The following is a 22,892-nucleotide window of genomic DNA, read 5'->3' as shown; positions in this document are numbered from 1 at the left end:
ACACATTCCATTTTTATTGTACTGTGTTCAGCTACAGTATGTTGTTGCATGCGCCACCTGGTGGTTATTGTGAGAACAACAACAAATGAATACCACTTGAAAAAACACGCATTCTTAAAGGCCACATCTGTAGTAGTAGTAGTATTTATTATTAGTCAGTGCAGTTACCAATATAATATGATTTGAATATAAACAACCTGGAAAATATCACTGTCCAATTTGAATAAATTCCACAACCCCCACTACATTTCTGAGACGTTTGAAAAGTTGCAAACTATTCCGCTGACCACAAGGAACAAACAGGTGAGCAAACATTGGTCAAATATTTTTATGTTAAAAACATTTGTTATTTGGAGGCATACCATTGGTTTCCTTCAGTTGTTTATTAGCTACCATTAGCTAATGTTATTGAAGTTGTGACTTTAGCATATGTTATAAGATACAGCCTTATGTCATGTTAGCTATGACTTTTTTCTGTAGCTTGCTAGACAACAAACAAATTATGCTTACAGTAGATGTGTGCCTTTTATGTCTAATGTTGATCCTACACAGGCCACATACTGATGTACTGATGGGGTAGTCACAATCTGTCATTTTCTGTGGATAAGGATTAGTATTTTGTCTCAGCCTAGTTTGCCACCCCAATGTCATTGGGTCAAATACGGCCACCCCATTGTAAAAAAAAAATCTAGCTAGGCCCCTGCGATCACAGAGGCAAAAATAGTGGGAGAACTTTACCATTATCATTTCAACAGTTAAATGTTTAAGAATTATGTTCCACAGAACATAATTCACTTACACACCAAACACTGCTTAGGCTGCATATATAGTCATTATATGATTACACAGTTCTTAGGAAACCTTTTGCTGATACAGCAACTGGACATTTACAGAGATCATCTACAGTGAGGGAAAAAAGTATTTGATCCCCTGCTGATTTTGTATGTTTGCCCACTGACAAAGAAATGATCATTCTATAATTTTAATGGTAGATTTATTTGAACAGTGAGAGACAGAATAACAACAAAAAAAATCCAGAAAAACGCATGTCAAAAATGTTATAAATTGATTTGCATTTTAATGAGGGAAATAAGTATTTGACCCCCTCTCACTCAAAGATTTCTGGCTCCCAGGTGTCTTTTATACAGGTAACAAGCTGAGATTAGGAGCACACTCTTAAAGGGAGTGCTCCTAATCTCAGCTCGTTACCTGTATAAAAGACACCTGTCCACAGAAGCAATCAATCAATCAGATTCCAAACTCTCCACCATGGCCAAGACCAAAGAGCTCTCCAAGGATGTCAGGGACAAGATTGTAGAAATACACAAGTCTGGAATGGGCTACAAGACCATTGCCAAGCAGCTTGGTGAGAAGGGGACAACAGTTTGTGCGATTATTCGCAAATGGAAGAAACACAAAAAAACTGTCAATCTCCCTCGGCCTGGGCTCCATGCAAGATCTCACCTCGTGGAGTTGCAATGATCATGAGAACAGTGAGGAATCAGTCCAGAACTACACAGGAGGATCTTATCAATGATCTCAAGGCAGCTGGGACCATAGTCACCAAGAAAACAATTGGTAACACACTACGCCGTAAAGGACTGAAATCCTGCAGTGCCCGCAAGGTCCCCCTGCTCAAGAAAACACATATACATGCCCGTCTGAAGTTTGCCAATGAACATCTGAATGATTCAGAGGACAACTGGGTGAAAGTGTTGTGGTCAGATGAGACCAAAATGGAGCTCTTTGGCATCAACTCAACTCGCCGTGTTTGGAGGAGGAGGAATGCTGCCTATGACCCCAAGAACACCATCCCCACCGTCAAACATGGAGGTGGAAACATTATGCTTTGGGGGTGTTTTTCTGCTAAGGGGACAGGACAACTTCACTGCATCAAAGGGACGATGGACGGGGCCATGTACCATCAAATCTTGGTGAGAACCTCCTTCCCTCAGCCAGGGCATTGAAAATGGGTCGTGGATGGGTATTCCAGCATGACAATGACCCAAAACACACGGCCAAGGCAACAAAGGAGTGGCTCAAGAAGAAGCACATTAAGGTCCTGGAGTGGCCTAGCCAGTCTTCAGACCTTAATCCCATAGAAAATCTGTGGAGGGAGCTGAAGGTTCGAGTTGCCAAATGTCAGCCTCGAAACCTTAATGACTTGGAGAAGATCTGCAAAGAGGAGTGTCACAAAATCCCTCCTGAGATGTGTGCAAACCTGGTGGCCAACTACAAGAAACGTCTGACCTCTGTGATTGCCAACAAGGGTTTTGCCACCAAGTACTAAGTCATGTTTTGCAGAGGGGTCAAATACATATTTCCCTCATTAAAATGCAAATCAATTTATAACATTTTTGACATGCATTTTTCTGATTTTTTGTTGTTGTTATTCTGTCTCTCACTGTTCAAATAAATCTACCATTAAAATTATAGAATGATCATTTCTTTGTCAGTGGGCAAACATACAAAATCAGCAGGGGATCAAATACTTTTTCCCCCTCACTGTACTTTCACTTACGGCCATTTTGTTTACATTTACCACAAGAATACAACCTTCAGCCCACCCTCCAAAATACTCTTAAGTAATGCACAAATAGCTTCATTACTTGTACTACAGCTAAGGAGGCATCATCAGTCATGTGACTGATCAGACAGTTGGGAGCTGCAGGAAGGTTGTTTGATGCAGTTTACCTGGGATCCGAGCCATATGGTACAGGACACTAGTGGGCTTTTGATCAAGGATTCCATCTTCTTCCTGCTACCATCTCCTTTAGTACAGGTTCGATTAGGCATCTGGTTCATCTCCCTCAGAGATCGGAGAGATTAGACTAATCACTTGAGAGTAAAACTCAATCCTTCTACAGTATAGTCTCAGAATGAAGTAGGGGGAATGAAGGAATGTGTGGAAGCACATATTACAGAAAGGCATTTACTATTAAAGACATCCTTTATATACTTTATAAAATGTGTTTTTTATGATTCAATTCTTTAAGAAGAAATTATTTAAATGTGCCTATGTGGTCAATAGGTTGAATCAACACTGCCACATTCCTTAAGAAACAACGGGTTCTGAAAATCTTAGTGGGAAAAGGAAGCATAAATAAACCACTTACTGTAGATTAATGAATGAACAAATGAATGAATGAAGGAATGACTGTAGTCTGAGGCTGCCTTTAGGCATTTCAGTTTAAGTGTTGTCTTAAGGGTCAAAAATCACCCGTCACTATATTTAACAGCAGAGAAAACAAGTCGTTTCCACTGATTAAATGCAGTCTTTCTGCACTGTGAAGAGGGAAAACCCAGATATTCACAAAGTTTATGATGAATGGCAGGTTATTACATCATGAATAACCGATTTGGGGTTTAAAATGAAATGAAGCTGCTTTATTTTAGGGGTTTAGTTAAGGGACAAAGGGAGTATCCATAATGTTAAGACTACACAAGTGATTTACACCACTAGCAGAATTGACTACAGTGTCTGGTCTAACCATCAAGGCATGGAGCTGTAAATATGATTTTCACCACCAGGGGGCAGCATGCTATAACACTTTAACGAGGTTTATAATGTCTTTATAAAGAATAGCTTTGGGCCTCTACCTCTTAAAGACTAAGAAGAGGCCAGGTTTATAATAAAAGACTTTATTAATTTTGCTGACTATAATAACACAACCCTACTAAACTATGTATGCATTTCTTATGTGTATAATTGAACAATAGTTAAACATAAACTACCGGTAAACATTATGAGTCACTATCTGAAATGTGTCACTATGGCTGCTGTTTGAGATGTTATAAATGTGTTTATATAGTGTATCACTGGTACACAACGCCAAAAGGTGACGGGAAGGCAAAAATAAAGGCTACTAAACAAAAGGACATCTGACGGACACAAAAACACCTATTTTGAAATGCCATGAGTTAATCACAGCACATTTTATTAGCAAAATAGTGGATACTGGTCAGTTATTCCCCACCAATGAGAACAGAGACAGTGAGGGACATAAGGTAAGGTGCATAAATCTAATAAAATTTATCATAAATATCTAGAAGAAAATGTCTACTATATAACATCATATTTTCTAGCATATAACAGGCAGTTGAATAGTGTGCAACGCACTTGGATGAGAAGTGCAAGGGTACTTATTTACTACAGAAATCATTTAACAAGATCAAAATGCTTTGGTCCTTTGAAAAAGGTTCTCTGTGAGCAAAATGCCCATCTCCATGTCTTCATCTTCATCCACAATGCCTTCAAGTTTTCAAAGTCATCACAGTTCTTCTTGAAACCAAAAGTCTTTTCAGTCCCTCTATTCTCATTCTTCGTAATCAAACTACAGACTAATCAGACACGATGGATGTGAATTCTGCGTAGTCAGATGTGTTCTGGGAAATCCCATCCATCTATAATGTTTGCACACAGAGGAGTTTCTCTATACTAATCTTATTATTCAGGCAGGTTTTACACGTACACCACGGGATTGTTTTGTCAACTATTCATATATGCTCTCTGTCATCATCAGAGTCACCCCCGAAAAAGAGTGCTACTAATGTTACATGATTTCATATTAATGCCTACATCTGGGTTTGAGCAGCTTAAATGACCAAAAAAAAAAAAAGAGCAGAGAATAAAAGATGTTCCCAAAAAAACCTTCAGCATGAAAAAAAAAAAAACCCTTCAGAAAGCAACTATAATTTTTTTTTTTTTAAAACAGTTCCAGCGACAATTACAGTTGTACAAATATTTTACATAAAGATTTTTTTCCCTGTAACAATAAAATTTTTTAGAGAAGATAAATAAAATGTTTACATAACGGATATGCCGTGTTCGTAGTTGACCTCGCTGCAGCCGTACGTCTCCCAGCTACTTTCTGTCTGTCTATTTTCGTCGCCCTGTGATGAAGCGAACAGAGAATGCAACAGACATAATCGTGTTCACGTAAGAGGAATTTGTTCTGCCAAGTACTCAAAGTCAGAGTTATAATAAGCACACAAATTGTTATAAAAAATTGCCAGTTTGTTAGGTAACACTCCTCTTTGGCCATTTTAGATATTATTTGTGTGGTGGATAATTCTCCCCACAGTAGTGACATGCAATGGTATGACAGTATCAGGTATAGTAGCCCTATTATGGTCCCGTTCTGATAATGGACAACGTAGAGGGGTGCTGAAATCTATACACTACACCTATTATGTACACCTGTATGGTAAGTGGACATTATAAAATGGCCAAGGACTATGTTCAAGATACCTAATAAATTGGACACTAGTACAGTGGTACAAGCAGAGCCAGGGGGTCCATAAAATTGTATTTTATTTTATTTTTTTTATTTATTTATTTTAGTTACAGGAAATCACAATCCACCCTTATAATATTATATTCATCGTTTAGTTCTTCATTATTATTATGTTTTTAGTATTTTATTATTATAATGTTTCACTTCAATTCACTGGATTTGATCCAAACTGTAATAACGCAAACATGTTGGCCTATAAATAATGTCAACTCTGACCTATATTTTGCTGACGGAAAGTTCTTAAATGAAAAGCTCTATAGCTTCAATATATAGCCAGAGTATTTTTGTACACATTTGACTAATAAGCCCCATCTTTAAACAGTTTATAAAGACTATATTCATAAAGATGAATCTGTGTTGAGGGGTCTGTTATAATTATAGAATTTATTGAATTTAAAGTTATCAAATTATTTTAAAAGGGGTGCCTGACTCCAAAACATTTGTGAAGCCTTGTTCTCAACTACACATAACCTAAAGATAAATCTAACAGTTTTTATGACTTTTCGGTGCTATTAAATTCTAATTTATTTGTAATTTTATGGCACATAAAATCACGCCATGAGCTTCAGTGGCATCGGCAGATGCAGGTTTTAACCCGAGAACATATTTACTGTTATCCAGATGCGTTTGGTTACATTTTACTCAACAGAAGGTAGCTAATGTAAGCCTCAGATTAATGCACACCTAATGCAGGATGTAAAAACAGACGTACGTTAATATTATTGGATTTTTTTTTTCTATGTTATATATTTGGAAAATAAAATAGGACACGAATTTAAAAATGCTTGTAGTCTAAGATCTAGGAACAATACAATTTAAAAAAGTAATTTCAGACAAGTTAAGCCTTTTTAAGGACCCAAAGATATCCTGATAAAAGTATAATAATATTTGATATTAAAAGGAATGGGTAAAACAAGACGTGATGCTGCTATATGTAGATTTTCTTGTCATTTCAAGCAGTTACTCTTGAGAACTCTGTAAAAGATAAATAATTCATAATCTCATAGATTTTTACTCACTGATATAACAGCTGGATCTAGAACAGCCCACAGTCCTTCAGGTTATTCTTGATGATGACATCAGTGACGGCATCAAAGACAAACTGCACGTTCTTAGTGTCTGTTGCACAAGTGAAGTGGGTGTAGATTTCCTTGGTTTCCTTCTTCAGGTTCAGGTCCTCAAACTGATTCTGGATATGGGCGGCTGCTTCGTCATACGTGTTCCCACCTTAGCACAAGAACAGAAGTACTGATGAGAGAATACCAGACACAATACCATAAAGGAATCAACTGTGATATGGCTGCATGTCTGACGTATAGCACATTTACAACACATTTAAGATCAGACACGCTAATCGTGTATGCACGTACCAGTGTAGTCTGGGAAGCAAATGGTCAGAGGGCTTTTCTTGACTTTCTCCTCAAACAGATCTTTCTTATTGAGGAAAAGGATGATGGACGTCTCCTCAAACCACTTATTGTTGCAGATGCTGTCAAACAGCTTCATGCTTTCGTGCATGCGGTTCTGTAGAAGGTGAAATACAAGATGGAAAATAATCCAGCAACTCTGATAAATCATCTAGAGCAGATATGTCAAACATACAGCCAAGTATAGGTTCTAATCCAGTGCACAAAATGAATTGAGAATCCGTGTTCTTTGGTCGACTGTAATGGAATTGAAAGATCAACAGAAAAAAATCTAGTCTCCCACTATAGCAATTAACCTAGGGCCCTACATGCAACTACTTACAAAAGGTGCTAATGATGCAATTGTGAATTAATGCAATTCTTCATAAGCAAACTAAAAATTTCATGCTGTACCAATGTCTAAACGTTGTCCAAAAGAACGATTTTCGGGTTTCACAGCAATGGGGGCGAATACTTACGCAATCACAACTTGTGAAATTTAATCTGCAAATAATTTTGCAAACTATATTGATTTCCCTACATTTCAATGACTATAGGCTTTGTCTGTAAATGAGAGCTGTACTGATGAATCGAAGGGGGCTTTGGCTGAATGCGTGTTGTGATGACATCACTCAAGGCATTGTGATGATTTCCTAAATCTGTGGAAAATCTGTGGTAATTTGAAAAATTGCAAGCTGTATTCATTTCTCCGATCGTAAAATGGTTTTTTGGTAATGAATAGCAGTCGGCCCATCTTTTTTCTAGGTGATCTATCTGTTTGTGCATTATGAATGTACCTTTTTGATAACGGCTGATAAATGAACACATTTAGGTGGAGTTGTTGATGTTCGTTCCCTTATTTTCCTGACTAATTATAAATGTGGTCCGTTACCTAAAATGAATTTCACACCCCTGATACAGACCCTGTGTTACAGTAAAGGCATGAAGTACAGCTAAAGTGATGTTGAGAATAGAACGTACCATTTCCTCATCCTCAGCCAGAACCAGGTCGTAGTCACTCATAGAAGCGCAGAAAATGATGGCGGTCACCCCCTCGAAGCAGTGAATCCACTTCTTTCTTTCAGATCTCTGACCACCCACGTCAAACATCCTGCAAGGACAGAGTTAACATCATTAAAAAAAAATTAAAAAAAAAAAAAATAGTACTCAAACATTACAGCAGTACAATATGACATTAGTGGAACTGGATTTCCCAGAAAGAGCACTGGTTTCTTAGATATGCCACAAAAAAAAAAAAAGTATTTTGCTTGAGGAATTACATAAACGCACATGGGTTGTGTGATTTATTCTCTCAATGTTCATGAATATTACAGTATGGCAGCATTATCTAAACAATAAGGACTTTAAGTGTAGGTGGAAAAAAAACCTGAGCTATTTTGCACATGCACAAGTACAATGTGAGGTTTATCATATTTCATATTATTTTTTACTAGATGTTTGATTGAAAGGTTATTTATACTAAATAATGCTACTATCCTTTCAATCAATTCAGATTGCACTTTTCAGGGACACCAGCTGACCAAGGTTCACATTTTTCCTTGTGTTCCTCATCTTTTGCATAAAGCAGGTGTTCCCTTGCTCCCCTGACAGCATAAATTGTCTGACACTAGTATCAGTCCTTATGTTAGAGCTGTTCATTAGCAACTTTGATTTCCACTCCTATTGTAAAAAATAACTAGCCACTGATGGGTAAAGCCCTTAACAGCATCTTAGCCATGTTGTCCATTAGCTGATAGATGAAGAGAATGAGTACAACGTCATGAAAGAGGCTTTAGGGCAGCAAGACTTCAAAACAAAACTTTATGCCTTGTTATTTTCTGCATTTAAATCTCAAACGTTCCTGACATTCCTTAAGTTTACCATAAATCTCAAATATTCAAATTCTCCATACAATACTGCAAGTTTTAAGTCATATTATATCTTATAGTTCGTTTGAAATCTTTGGTCTGTGTCCTAGTATACACTCAGTCAAGATGCTAATTAGGCATTTCTGGATTTACAACCATAAATAACACTGCTTTGAAATCAAGACATAAACATAAGGGAAGTTCAAACCCAACACACTGACACTTCCTGAATTCATCATACCCGCCTTCCAAAATAAATTGCATAGTATATACCAATAACATATTCTTTGTTTGCTCAGATAATACACAAAACAGCAGAGACGCACTCACAAAACCTGAAATGCAAGCAGGGAAACATGCAAACGATGTTCTCCACCACAATATTTCAATATTTTGCCTGATTTATGTGCTATGGATGGCGGGTAGACATTCCCCAGTTGTGATATGGGTTCAATGTTTTGATTAAAGTCTAATGCTCACTTAAAGTGAAGATCCTTGAAGGTGAAGTGGGTCTCAACAATACCAGTGGTCTTCACTCTGGTCCTGAGGACATCCTGTTGAGTGGGGACGTAAGTAGGGACCGATATCCTGTCTAGATCATTCAGGTAGCTATGAACAAAAGAAGAACAAGGGGATATAGTAGTATCGAAGGAGTAGTGTGTTAGATCATATACAGTAAAAGTCTTTTGAATGTCAGCATACATTCTTGGTCATGCTGACCTGAAATATACATCAATCATTTTTGGAACTGAATGTCCTTTAGTGAAAGTGCCTTGTGTCTGCATATCACATGCAAAAGGTGAGGTTTTGCCACATCATACTCCTCAACACACATCCATGTTATTTGCATCGTTGTCCATTTGAATAAAACATATTTGAATCTCTATGGAGATTTTTGAACACGCAGAAGGGAATAAAACAATAGCAATAAATTGTAACACTCAGCTCAAATAAGAAGAGAACACTCGTCTAGAAAAGCGTGAACGTTTAGCTGCTGTTAACAAAGTAACAGGATAATGCAGTATACATCCAGAACGAGAGAAACAAAAAAAAAAAACCAGAAATACACCAGTGCACACTAAAAACAACATAAAATCTTTTATTAGTCCAATCTCAGTTCAAGAGTTATCTAATCCTCTTACAAATTCGACTCTGCCATGATGCTTTAACTATTTATGTACGTCATGCAAAAAATATATATTTAGCAGGAGTCTTGTATTGCACAAGTGGCAGGAATTAGGGTCGATTAAGGGTGAGAGTCGATGCATGTCAGCACCCCTGCTGCAAATGGAAGGTGCTGATTATGTCCTTTTGCGTTATCCATACTGGTCATGCACCATGACCTTGTTCAGGAAGTCAAAAGTGTCCTGTCTCTGTGCTGCTACGACAGCTGTAATCATAATCGGGTTGTGATTTGTAGAAACCAAATGTCATCTTTACTGATCGTGCTCTATGGAGAAGCACAAACCCTACCCTTACTTATACAAATTATATAACTATGCAAGATTAAATGTGTAAACTTCTATATATTTTTACATACATACATACAAACAAATAAATAAATAAAATATTGTGTATATATATATATATATATATATATATATATATATATATATATATATATATATATATATATATATATATATATATATATATATATAAAAACAGTACAGGCCCAGATTCCCAAAAGCATAGTATCGTTAAGATCACCACATCTGGTACAGATGTGTTCTTTGTGCTGCAATGCGTTTGGGAATCTTAGCACATAGTAAATAAGACTACGCATAAATTTTTCGTTAAGTGAACACACTGAAGCTGTCCTCTACAGTGTGACTGTGTTTCTATAAATACAGCTCACATAAACCTTCATTACAGGATTCAGTGATATATGCATCACTGTATGTCTGAAAGGCACTGAAGCATCCCTTTTTACCCATCAAATGCCCCTTTTCTTGGAACTAGGGAAAAGTAAGTGAGATCTAGAGACTCACTATGAAGCAGAGTCATTGAGGTGGTACTCCCTCGAGCGACCGAAGCATGTCTGCACACCTCCATCCAACCACAGGCGCTTGAGGATACCGGCGAGCTCTGCGCTCATGTCACCCTCATCAACTGTGCTCGCCAGCGCAAACAACTGCCTTGCATCGTCCTGCATTACACACACACACAAACACAGTCAAGTCACACTACAGACATTTCTGCTGAGGAAAATCCTTCTTTCCTCCAAATGCTCTTATCGCTACAGTTGATCTAGCTCATTGTAGTTTATTAAGCCTAACTGGAGAAGCACAAGGCTGGAAGATGGCAGCCCTTGAATATGGACATCTCCCTCGATTAGCACTTACAGCACGAGCAGCATCGGCGAATTCAATCTCCAGCCGCTCCATGGCCCTGACGATGATCATCAAGGACTGAGTGGTGTTGCTGTACACCACGGCCCTTAACTGATGGCACTCCTCTTCTGAGTAACCAGACTGGTGGATGATTCTGAACAAAAACACAGCAGCACCGATACGCATGGTATGAAGAATTTTCATGGAATTAATAAAAGTCAGTTTCCTTGTATGTTATTATTACAGAGATTTGGTTTACAGGAGCACGACTTACTTCATTTGTTTGACAATTGTACTTTTCCCGGACTCACCAGCACCTGAGAAACAAAAACAGAACGGCCTTTTCTTGTCTTTCAGCAAAACTGAGAATGAAAGTCTTGAGAAATGAGAAGAAGAAGAATCGAACAAAGTCGCTTATAGTCTGACATAAAAACCTAACAAAGAAACAAAAAGTTAGTCAAAAATAAAATAGTAAAATAAGTGAATAATTAAAATACAACAAATAATAGCTTTGAGGTACAAAACAGGAAAAAATAGATTTATATAAAATATTTTAAAAAGTGAAAATAATTATATTTTTTAAATAAATTTAAGTATAATAATTAATTATACAACAGGAACATAAATATAATATGCCAGTAAAAGTAAGGCAAAAAATAAAAGTTTGTTAAAGCTCAGATTTTTGTAACACATAGTAGCCTATGCACAACTTTCCTAAACAGTCCAATGCTGTACGTGCTTCATCTGTTCACTAAAACATTTGTCTAGCATCTCTCCATCACAAAGCAGTGCTACATTGGTCAGAATAAAAATTCAAGTTATGTTTGGCAATGTTAAAAAACAAAATCTAAGTAAAAGTATGCAATTCGGGTTTGTTTTCGTTTTTTTTTTAATCTCCAAAAGGATTTAGGTGAATCCCGCAACATCCAGACAGATGCAATGCAAAGCAGTCTGAATACAGGCCATGCATGCAATTCCAAAGAGCTATGAAGCAAGGAAAGAGATAAATGAAAGGAAGTGGAAATCTGATATCATATGCCTTGAAAGCAACAAGGAAATTCCCACTGGCATATGAGCTCTGCAAATTGAAGTTGCCATATCTAAAAATTACACAATTTGCCAACAATTTGGAGCAATAGACTGCGTCAGTAGCTGCTTAACATGCAACTGATCTCCCATCTCAAGGAAAGCTGAGTGGGCGTTAACATGATGAGATTAATTAATCACAAAGCGGCTAAAATAGAATTAAAGGGAAATCTCACTAAAAGGATTATGCATGCATTGATTTTACACCTAACAAAAGATCAGGTAAGTTGGTGCAGTAAAGTCGGCCGTGTTTTCTGTTTAAGCGCCCAGTCATTATTCAACGTCTTGGTTTTTGAACACAAAGTCCCAAGTGTTTTGGTGCTTTTGTCTCTCCAGAAACCAACCCAGTGTCCCAGGTACTTAGTACAGTTTGTGTTTCCCAGCGTTCAACTTTTATTTTGGAAGCCAAAATAAAAGCATTCATTTACAGTTTTTGATTCTTTGTTTAAGTGTTGGAAGTGAAGATGGAGAAGGGTAAATGATCACTGGATTAAGAAGAAGCATTGCATTTCCTGCTCTAGCCTTCCATAGGCTGAGGCTAAACTGAAAGAATAATTATCTGGAAGTTGAAAATTGATCTTGGCTGCCAAAAAAAAAGAAAGAACAGAATGTCTTACTTTTTCACTTCCAGTAGAGAGCAAACTGATTCTGATGTCTACTAAGCTCATTTCAATTAGTAACTGCTCCTCGCCAGGTGGCTTTCTGGGGACGGCCTGAGGGGGCCAAATGATCTCTCTTGGTCCCAAAGCACAAACAGCAATTAGGCAAAGTCAGCACCACACACACATGGCTCAAACCACAACAGCTCCAAACTCTAGGGCTTAGAGGCACAGCCACAGCCACATGAGTTCTGCTCAAAGTCCAGGAAACAATCGAGCTCTCATCTGTGGAGTTGAATGATAGCAGGGAAATACCAGAAACTACCTTTTACAAAAAAAATAATCATAAAACAATAAATATAAATAAATAAATAAATAATGAATAAATGAATGAATGAATGAAAGTAATTTTCAAACAACAACAACCTGAGAAGTCATCTAAAAATACAAGTGTGGATTTGACCAAAACATTTCAGATTTCATTTACAAAAGAGCCATTCAGCATTTGCAGAATGCTGAATGAAAATGTAAAAGAAAGAGCAGCTTTGGTTGAAGGTCACATAATGACCCTGTAGTTAAGTGACAACACAGTTTTTCCTCATTGCATCATTCAGTATTTTTAGAGCTCATGGTATCCAGAATAATAAAACAGTTCATTCGGTTTAAACCTTCATTGCATCGGTCACTTTCATGTAGGTCTGCACAATACAAACGGTTGACAAATTAAAGGAAAACAGCAGCTCTGTTATGCTGTAGGGGGTATTTATTTATTTTTCCGACATGGCTTGGCTCCACTTGTCCCCTTAAAGGGCTGCATCACTGCAGGTCAATACAAAGTTCTTCTGACTGATCACTTTTATCCTATGATGTAACATATCTAGCCAGATGGATGTGGTCTCTTCCACGATGACTCCACCCCATCCACAGGGCACGGGGGCTCACTGAATGATTTGATAAGAATGAAAATTATGTAAATTATATGATATGGCCTTCACACTCACCAGATCTCAACCCAACTGAACACTTTTAGGAGATTTTGTAGTGACGTGTCAGACAGCGATCACCAACACCATCATTAAAACACCAACTGAGGGAATATCTTTTGGAAAGACAGTGTTCATCGCTCTAGTACGGTTCTAGAGACGTGTAGAATAACTGTCAAGGTGGAGTGAAGCTCATGGCAGCCCAATAACTTATTAAGACACTTTATGAAGTTTTTTCCTTTAATTTGCTAGATTAGGCTTTGCAATAATGATATAGCAGAAGCTCTCATATGCAATGAGAGCTAGGTTTTATGCTGGTGCTTTAGAAAAAATGGGTCAAATGAATGCAGTATATACACTCAAGAAAGTATAATAAACAGCTGGATTTGTTATTAATGTCTGTTGTAACAGACAGGCAAGATACTTGAGCTCTAAGAGTATTTAGAGATTTTCATCATTAAATAACATCACTCAGTGGCATTTGTTCTTGATGCCGGATTTGTGGGAGGGGAGAAAAAAAAAAAAACAGAAGATTGAAGTGCAGAAGCTTCTCACACTTCAGACTGTGATCAGCATAACGCCCATATACGCAGTCTGGTACTTTCCTACCCACTGTAGCCTTTCACAAGTACAGTACATACAGTTCAATAAGTACTACAACTTCAAATAGTAATTGTGGTCCACTATAGAGAACCAGGTCTCTGTGCGAACATCTGTCCTGACACAATAGTTTCACCTTTTGTTTAGTCTGCTCCACCTGCCACTTTTACGGTGTGGTAATTCAAGCTGGCTGTGTGGTTACTAGGCAACGGCCTGATGTCTAAGAGAAACACAAGGGCATCCTAAGGGTAAAAGGGACAAATAGATTGACAGCTGCCAACACAAAACTCCTTACCAAAAGGTTTCACACGTCTCGTCTTTGGCAAGTTTGTTGTGCTTCTACAAAAAACAGCAGGTGTTCAAACAACTTTTAAAGTAGGTTCTCTTGTCCCTAAGGGCCACAGACCTGTGCAGTCGTGAGTTTTTTAAATGGTTTTGATGCATAAAATTCAAGTCCAGCCAAACCCTAAGCTATACTGTGGCCTTTCTGACCCCATAATGATAAGCCATCAGATACCTTTGCAGTGTTTGTGACTCTGCTATGATACAGCAGCGGTTTCACTATCTTCCACAGCACTCCCAACCTTCTCTTACACTCTCCAACAAACTTCTGTATTTATTGCACTTGCAAAAACAAATGGATGACATACAACCCTACAACAAACATCCATTAAAGTACACAGAAGCCTGGCTAATTAACCAGCTCCTATGGGGCATGCGTGTGTGTGTGTGTGTGTGTGTCCAATTTGCGAATAAATTAATTCCCAAAAGATCGACAAACGTGCTTCCAGCTGTAGAAATTCAAAGACAACATAAAAAGGTACAAAACACTGTAGGTGAATTCTAGAAGGCATCAGTGTAATACACAATACATAACGCAGGCTACGTAATTCCAGCCTAGTTATTATTAACAAAATATTCACTCAGATTTAAAATGAATTAGCAATTTCGATCAATAATTAGCAGTGTGTCTAGCTGAAATGCTCCATTACATCACTACATTTTAAAGTGAAATACAGGCATGGAAAGAGCTTTACACACTCAGGAAAAGGGTACTAAACTATACTGTTTTGTCAGTGGGGTGGTACGCTTAACTTTTGCACCTTTAATATGCATCTTTCACCGGGAAATGTGAATATAGTGTACCTTCCAAAAAGATTGAAGGTACATAATTATCCTGTAAATACCTTTTTGTGTAAGGATTTAAAAAGGTACACTACTGTATATGCACCTTTCTAGGTAAAAGATACATAGTGAAAGTATATAGTTTGTACGCTTGAAGATACCACCACAGCGACAAGGAACGGTACAAATTAGTACCCCTTTTTTTTGAGACTGTAGATGTGTGTTCTGCTTCAGATACAGCATTCATTAATCACAACTGCACTGAAAACAATTTATAAAGGCTACACAAGACAACAACTTAGACCGATCAGGGACTGAAATACACATAAATATAACCACTGTTTGTGGACACTGGGCGTAAACTTGTTGTAACTGTACAAATTATTTTAACAAATGTTATTGATTCACAACCAAAACCAGATTCTGTGTGGATATTAATGCACGGAAATGGGGTTTAAATGAACATTTATTGCTTTGCTTAATTGCAAAATAAACAGGCCTAACTTAAACTTAACATAAATAATGTCTGGTGCTGAACACATCATAACCCAGACCTAGGAAAATAAACCGTTTTGTTCATTGTTACTTAACTAAAACAGCTTTCATTAAGTCTGTAACAGGTTTATTCTGGGGATTTGGGGAGGGGTATCTCTATAAATCACTAAAAACTGAGGGGAAATGAGTTAATTTTCTCTACGCACTGCCAATGACTTATTTACAAACTGACCAACGTGGCTTTCTCCGTCTAGAAAATATGGAAACATGCAGAGATTATTTTCCACAAGAACAAACTTTTTCTAAATGTGGGGAAGTTAGAGTTTTACTGATGAATAAACTCGGAAACTGTCAAATATAGGATTCAAGTTATTTTAGTCATATTAGTCACTTAAAACCTACATTTTAACAAGTTGCTAACTTGTGAATTAGCTTATTATCTGGCTATTTATCATCAAGTTATTTTCCTTATAAATAAATAATAATAAATAATAAATAAATAAAAGAAAGAAAGAAAGAAAGAAAGAAAGAACGGTCAATTTCCTCAACAAGTAGGTGTTAGTTACATGCTGAGGTTGATCACAGGTTGCTATGCAGATAATGACGTTTTCACTATGACTGAATCCCAAATACCTCCGTCCTCCCTACACTAGTATACTACTTAGAGTAAGAAATAATAGCAGTATGTAGTGCACTACATATCCAGTTTCTGTTAGAATTTTACCAGTGACCTAAGGCTGGACATGTTGATTAGTATTCATTAATGAAGCCTAATTTTGCTCGCTAGCTAAGCTAACTTACCGAGAAGAAGCAGCTTGACCTCTCGTGCGGCTTTTTCTCCTTCGTCCCGTAAATTCTTGTCGATCATCCGACTTCTGTCATGAGCCGCTTTATCGCCTGTGCTCGCTGTGCACCCCATCTTTCAGGCGTCCGCCTTTTTTACTTTAAATTTTAAAAATCGCTAGTTTACACAAAAATAAAACATGCACAAAGTTGGTGAACGGTGTAACGTCTGACACCCGTAAGCACTCTGTCATAAAAACACTGCCGACTAACTGTATACTGATGAGTTCAAAGTAACAGTGTCGGTTAGTCTAATGCATATTCCTGCTCAGAATCAGTTAAAGATGGCCGGAAACAGAAAAAGATCATCAGCTGAACGTGGGTTTGTGTCTCTCACTCAGTGTCGGATGAATGAATCAAGCAAAGCTTCCTGCTCTTTTCATAAGCGTGTCCGCCCTACAACCGCCCCCCCCCCCTCTCTCTCTCTCTCTCTCTCTCTCTCTATCCCTCCCTCACACACACAAAAACACTCTCTCTCTCTCTTTCTCCCTCACACACACACACACAAACACACACTCTCTTTCTCTCTCCCTCACACACACAAAAACACTCTCTCTCTCTCTCTCTCCCTCACACACACACACAAACTCTCTCTCTCTCTCTCTCTCTCTCTCTCTCACACACACACACACACACACACACACACACAATCTCTCTCAAACATACACGCACACACAATCTATCTCTCTCTCAAACACATACATTCTCTCTCTCACACACGCACAATCTCTCTCAAACACACATTCTCTCTCTCTCTCAAACACACACATAATCTCTCTCTTTCAAACACACACACAGTATCTCTCACTCACTCTCACACACATACACACACACACACAGTATCTCTCTCACACACACACACACACAGTATCTCTCTCTCACACACACACACTCACACACACAGTATCTCTCACTCACTCACTCACTCACACACACACACACACACTATCTCACACACTCTCACACACACACGGTATCACTCATACACTCATATACACACACACACACACACACACACGGTATCACTCACACACTCATACACACACACGGTATCTCTCACACACTCACACACACATGGTATCTCTCTCTCTCACACACACACACGGTATCTCTCACACACTCACACACACACACACGGTATCTCTCACACACTCACACACACACATAGTATCTCTCACACACTCACACACACACACACACACACACACACGGTATCTCTCACACACTCACACACACACAGTATCTCTCTCTCACACACACACACAGACATATCTACCTATTCGTCAGGAGAGTGGTGACATGGGCATAGCACAGTTGCAGCCCCCACCCTTGAAATCACCACCCAATTCCCATCCCAAATCTAATCTTTGATCGGATCACTGAGAGGTCTATTATTCCTATGCAATTTATGCAGGCTTAATAAGTCACTGTGCAGGTGTTCACAGCTGATATAAGCGCCCATATTTTGGACCAAAGAACAAAGTTTTTTTTTTTGCAAAATCAAACTCATCTCATATATAATAAATTGTGTAGTGTGTGTGCTTTAGAAATTATGTAAGTCATGTAATCATTCATCAACTAACCAGCAAGTATTGTGAAAAGTTCTTTATTTAGGTAAAGTAAAAGATTCATGATGCAGAGCCAGTAAGGTGGATAGGAAGATTAAGGACAGAAATAATGGATTTTCTTAAAAAATATTATAGGCTTATGAAAAGCAATGTTGACGCCACCTCCAAACATGGTGGTCAGGTTTCCCCACGAATTCAAATGTATGCAGATTCAGAAGAGTCTGACGGATGCCATATAACCATAAACCCAATCAGAGATGCTCTCATCCAGTGGCCGTGGAAATATTCTCATCATCATTAGTTTACATGATATTTACATTTTAAAAGGGGTGAGCATGCAAACAAGGGAGTGAAGGTTTCCGATACAGCTGACGCCAAGTTTATTTTACTACAGGACCACAATGGAGCTGACCGGGTCACCCTTGCTGGACTATGATGGATTGTGTTCTACAGAACTTGTACACCGACCCTTGTACTAAATTTGACATACAAACTGATGTCAATATAACATATATTCTAGACCTATGAGCATAACCTATGCCTTAATTACTTATGATTTATAATTAATAATCTCACGAGATTTCTCTCAGACATATTCAGAAACTTGAAGCTATATTTATGTGAAAAAAGCCTTACTTGCAATTTTGGGAAGAGCACATTTGGTCATTATATAGCCAGAGAATATATGATCTTCAAACAAACAATGCCTGGTAGCTGTATATATTCATTTTCATTGCATGTCATTATGTATTTGTATTTTTTAAAAAACACACTAGTGTTTGTGACATACACTCTCTGGCCACTTTTTAAGAACACCAGAACACCTGCACATTCATGCAATGATCCAGTCGGCAAATCATGTGGCAGTGCGTAAAATCATGCTGACAAAGGTCAACAGCTTCAGTTAATGTTCACATCAAACATCAGAATGGGTAAAAAATGTGACCTCATCTTGCAGAAACGCCTCATTGTTGAGTGAAGTCAGACGGTTTTAAGCTGACAGGAAGTCTACAGTAACTCAAATAATAACTCTACAACCGTGGTGAGCAGAAAAGCACCTTAGAAGCCACAGCACAATAAATCTTAAGGACGATGAGCTACAACAGTAGAAGAACACATTGTGTTCCACTTCTGTCAGCCACGAACACGAATATGAGGCTACAGTAGGCACGGACTCACCCAAATTGGACAGTTAAAGATTAGAAAGACCCCACCTCCTTTCCCAAACTTCAATTATCCAGTTTCAGTGAGAATGAGTGAATGAGATTTTCAGACATTCTTAATAAAGTGGTCCATGAGTATATACACCCTGTAATAAATTATTTTGTACACTACCACACAAACATTTGGACACAATACATTCAATAACTTCATATTTCATTGTCTTAAAAGCATTCTGATAAAAGCCTATGCTTGAAATACTGTATGTTTCGTAGACAAATGTAAATAGTGAAGTTAATTTCCATGTATAGATGTATTTCTGAACAGGAATGCAAATTTTGTTTTTCTTAATACAAGTAGGTTTTGCTTAAAATTCATTTGTTCCCCAAACAAGTAGTTCTCATTAAGAACAATTTTAGTTCTTTGAGAAAAGTCTGGGCTCTGTTAAGCATCCAATCATTTCAGTTTAGAATCCAATCTTGTTCAGAAAAAAAATTATCAAGAATTGTGCTAATTCATTATCTGCAGTGACCTTCTCATGCTACACAATGTATTTAGAGATGAACTCCATCTATTTGGGGGGAAAAAACATGAAAAAATGGCCATATTTAACTAAATTTGCCCGTTTTCTTTGCTAATGCCAGGTTAGACTAGCATTGTAGCATTGACAGTAGCTAACATAATTGGCTAGGCAGCAAGTCATATTCCAGCTAAAGGTAAATCTTGCAAACTTACAGAGATTGAATGATGTTTTCAGGCAAAGCGGTGTAGTTGCTTGAAAACAACAAAAAACTAAGAGTTTTAGATGAGTATTAGAAGTTACTTTTCACATGAAAGCATGACAATAACTTAATTAAGTTCAAATTAATTTCATCAGTTAAAAACATTAGCGTTTTTTACTTTTTAATACTTCATTCAAAAGTAGTACTTTTTTTCTTTCACTAAAGTACATTTTTCGGCTGGACACTTCACTTTTAGCTGAACAGTTTTTGATACATTATCAATACTTTCACTTAAGTCTAATCACTCAGTATTTTGTCCACTGCTACAAGTATGACAAGTAAATTAGGTCAACAGGGCAACAGGAGCTGATTCATGATGAACTACCCACATAAAGTGCACAAAGCTGCGCAAACCAGTTTTGCAAATTACACAGCATCAGCATATGAATAAAGCAGTGTTGTTACAACCAGTGACGTGGTTACTTAGTCTGTGTATGCATCTCTGCCATGGTTTGTTTTTGTCTTTCACCCTCTTATTGACTAACCGCTCACATGAGCCTCATTAATGCTGTGAACAGTGATTAGCTCGGGGAGTTAGTGGAGCCTTGTCATATTGTTGTCTTTCTTTAGTAGTTCATTGAACTTTATAATGAATTATTGTTTTGTTTTTGGTCATAACTAGCCCTGATGAGATTAGCCCTGAAAGAGATAAGGTTAGGGTTAGATACCTATACAATAAATAATATTTTTTTTAAAGTATGCACTAATAGGATATTGAATATTGGTATTAGACTAATACTGACCTGAAATGTAATCCCGCTGTATTTGACATGTTTTTCAGACCAAGCCACTGACATGTTGTAAATGAGTGAAGTTGACTCGCCGAACCCAGATTTTGCATATGATTTCATATAACTTGGCAACATAAGCTTGCAGATATCAGTGCCACAGTTATATTGAGTGTCAGCTGATACACTCAGCTCTGATATCAGTATTGTATCAAAAAGACAACAAAGGATCATTGCATGCTTAGCAGCAAACATGTAATAAATACATACTCTACGAAAGACGGTCCTAACCCCTTCAGACTACAAACACTGTCAGTTGGAAGATGCCCTCAAGAGGACATTTTTTGTACGTATAGCAACAAATGAATGTAATGTACTGTTGAAACATGCCTAAAAGACCACTGTTGTACATTTATGTGTACATTTACTAAGAGGAAAATAAATTTTATTTATTTATAACATTTATTTATTTCTTTTGAACAGAGTAGATAATGTATGCTATAAGTCTACAATCCACATCATTATTGTGACTATTGAGATCTTTTATGTTCACTTCGGCAGGGCACCATGTACACACACATTCACACCTAGGGGCAAATTAGTGTAGCCAGTCTGCCTGCATGCATGTTTTGGACAGTGGAAAGAAGAAAAAATGTAAAATATATAAAAACCAGCCTGACTGCTAAGTTCCCCAAAACTATACATATTCCTTTGAGTGCTAAATTCCCTAAACACAAATATAAATACCCCCTCACTGCCAAATTCCAAAAATAAATACTGCCTGATTACTAAATTCCCCCAAACAAAAAAAAGGCCCCTAACCTCACTATTGAATACCATAGCAACATCGTAGCAACAACCAAGAACACCTAGCAACAACTTGTCAACACTCTAGCAACCATCTGGAATACCACAGCATGACCCTTGCAACACCCTAAGAGCTACCTGGTATATCAAAGCAACTGTCTAGCGATACCCTAGCAAACACCTGGAATACCTTAGCACAGCCCTAGCACCATACTTCCAAACTTTGCTCTTTATTTATTTATTTATTTATTTATTTTCATCTCTTTGCAAGCACTGTGTATTTCAATCAGGAAATGGCAATCTTCTTCTTCTTGAGGGTTTGATTCCTGCCATGGTCCTGTGTGTGCGGAGTTTGCATGTTCTCCCCATGCTTCAGGGGTTTCCTCCAGGTACTCCTCCCCCAGTCCAAAGACATGCACTGTAGGCTGATTGGAATGTCCAAAAAGTGTCTGTAGTGAGTGAATTTGTGTGTGATAGTGCCCTGCGATGGTCCAGGGTGTCCCTCGCCTTGTGCCCTGGGATAGGCTCCAGGTTCCCCGTGGCCCAGTAGGATAAGCGGTACAGAAAATGGATGGATTATTATTATTATTATTATTGTGTGGGGGCACCAGATGTTTTACAAATATAGTGTATTATATCTTTGCGCCTGAGGGAAATAGTGTCTAGTTTGCTATAATTTGTATAAATAAATAAATAAATAAATAATCTGATGTTACAGATGAAAATCTCACTCGTCCAATCTGACCTTTGAAATATCTGATTAGGTTCGCTTTTGCTTTGCTGTTACGTGTTCATCAATGACTGTTGTTAGATGCGCAGATTAGTCGTTTTAAACTCGTACAACATCACCACACAGTGGAAATATGAGGAAATGCAGTCTGAATTCGGATTACGATCATACAAACTTTCCACGGTGGAATTCCACAGTCATCCAAAATCAATTATTAAATTGTATCGTTTGTGTAAACTGGACTTTAAATACTTTAGCACTGTTCGGAATCCCAAGTCGTTATTTAAGAGAATGTGCAAATATAAAATAATTTTGGTCACTACTGCATAGTTCAACTTTTTTTCATTTCAACATTTGTTATCTTAACTATTTTCTTAAATATGAAAAAATAGTATACAAAGATGTCTACACACTTTTTCAGGTCTCCTGTTTAAAATTTTTGTGAAAAGGATTTTTTTTTTAATTATTTCCCCACTGTTTA

General features: G+C 37.6%; 1 protein-coding gene across 1 annotated transcript; it reads right to left on the bottom strand.

The window, feature by feature from the left end:
- Positions 1-3,902: 3,902 nt before the first annotated feature.
- Positions 3,903-17,442, bottom strand: gnaia (guanine nucleotide binding protein (G protein), alpha inhibiting activity polypeptide a). The gene is made up of 9 exons (XM_053631158.1): positions 16,594-17,442; positions 11,179-11,221; positions 10,917-11,058; positions 10,563-10,720; positions 9,052-9,180; positions 7,685-7,814; positions 6,668-6,821; positions 6,317-6,524; positions 3,903-4,893 (listed from the first exon to the last, which is right to left on the bottom strand). The coding sequence occupies exons 1-8, from the start codon at positions 16,709-16,711 to the stop codon at positions 6,334-6,336; spliced, it is 1,065 nt and encodes a 354-aa protein (XP_053487133.1). The 5' UTR covers positions 16,712-17,442; the 3' UTR covers positions 3,903-4,893; positions 6,317-6,333.
- Between the last annotated feature and the right edge of the window lie 5,450 nt (positions 17,443-22,892).

The sequence above is a fragment of the Ictalurus furcatus genome, chromosome 8 (assembly GCF_023375685.1).
Source record: "Ictalurus furcatus strain D&B chromosome 8, Billie_1.0, whole genome shotgun sequence".
NCBI classification, from domain to species: domain Eukaryota; kingdom Metazoa; phylum Chordata; class Actinopteri; order Siluriformes; family Ictaluridae; genus Ictalurus; species Ictalurus furcatus.
The sequence above is the reverse complement of the archived record's forward strand: the minus strand, read 5'-3'. Positions and strand labels throughout refer to the sequence as shown.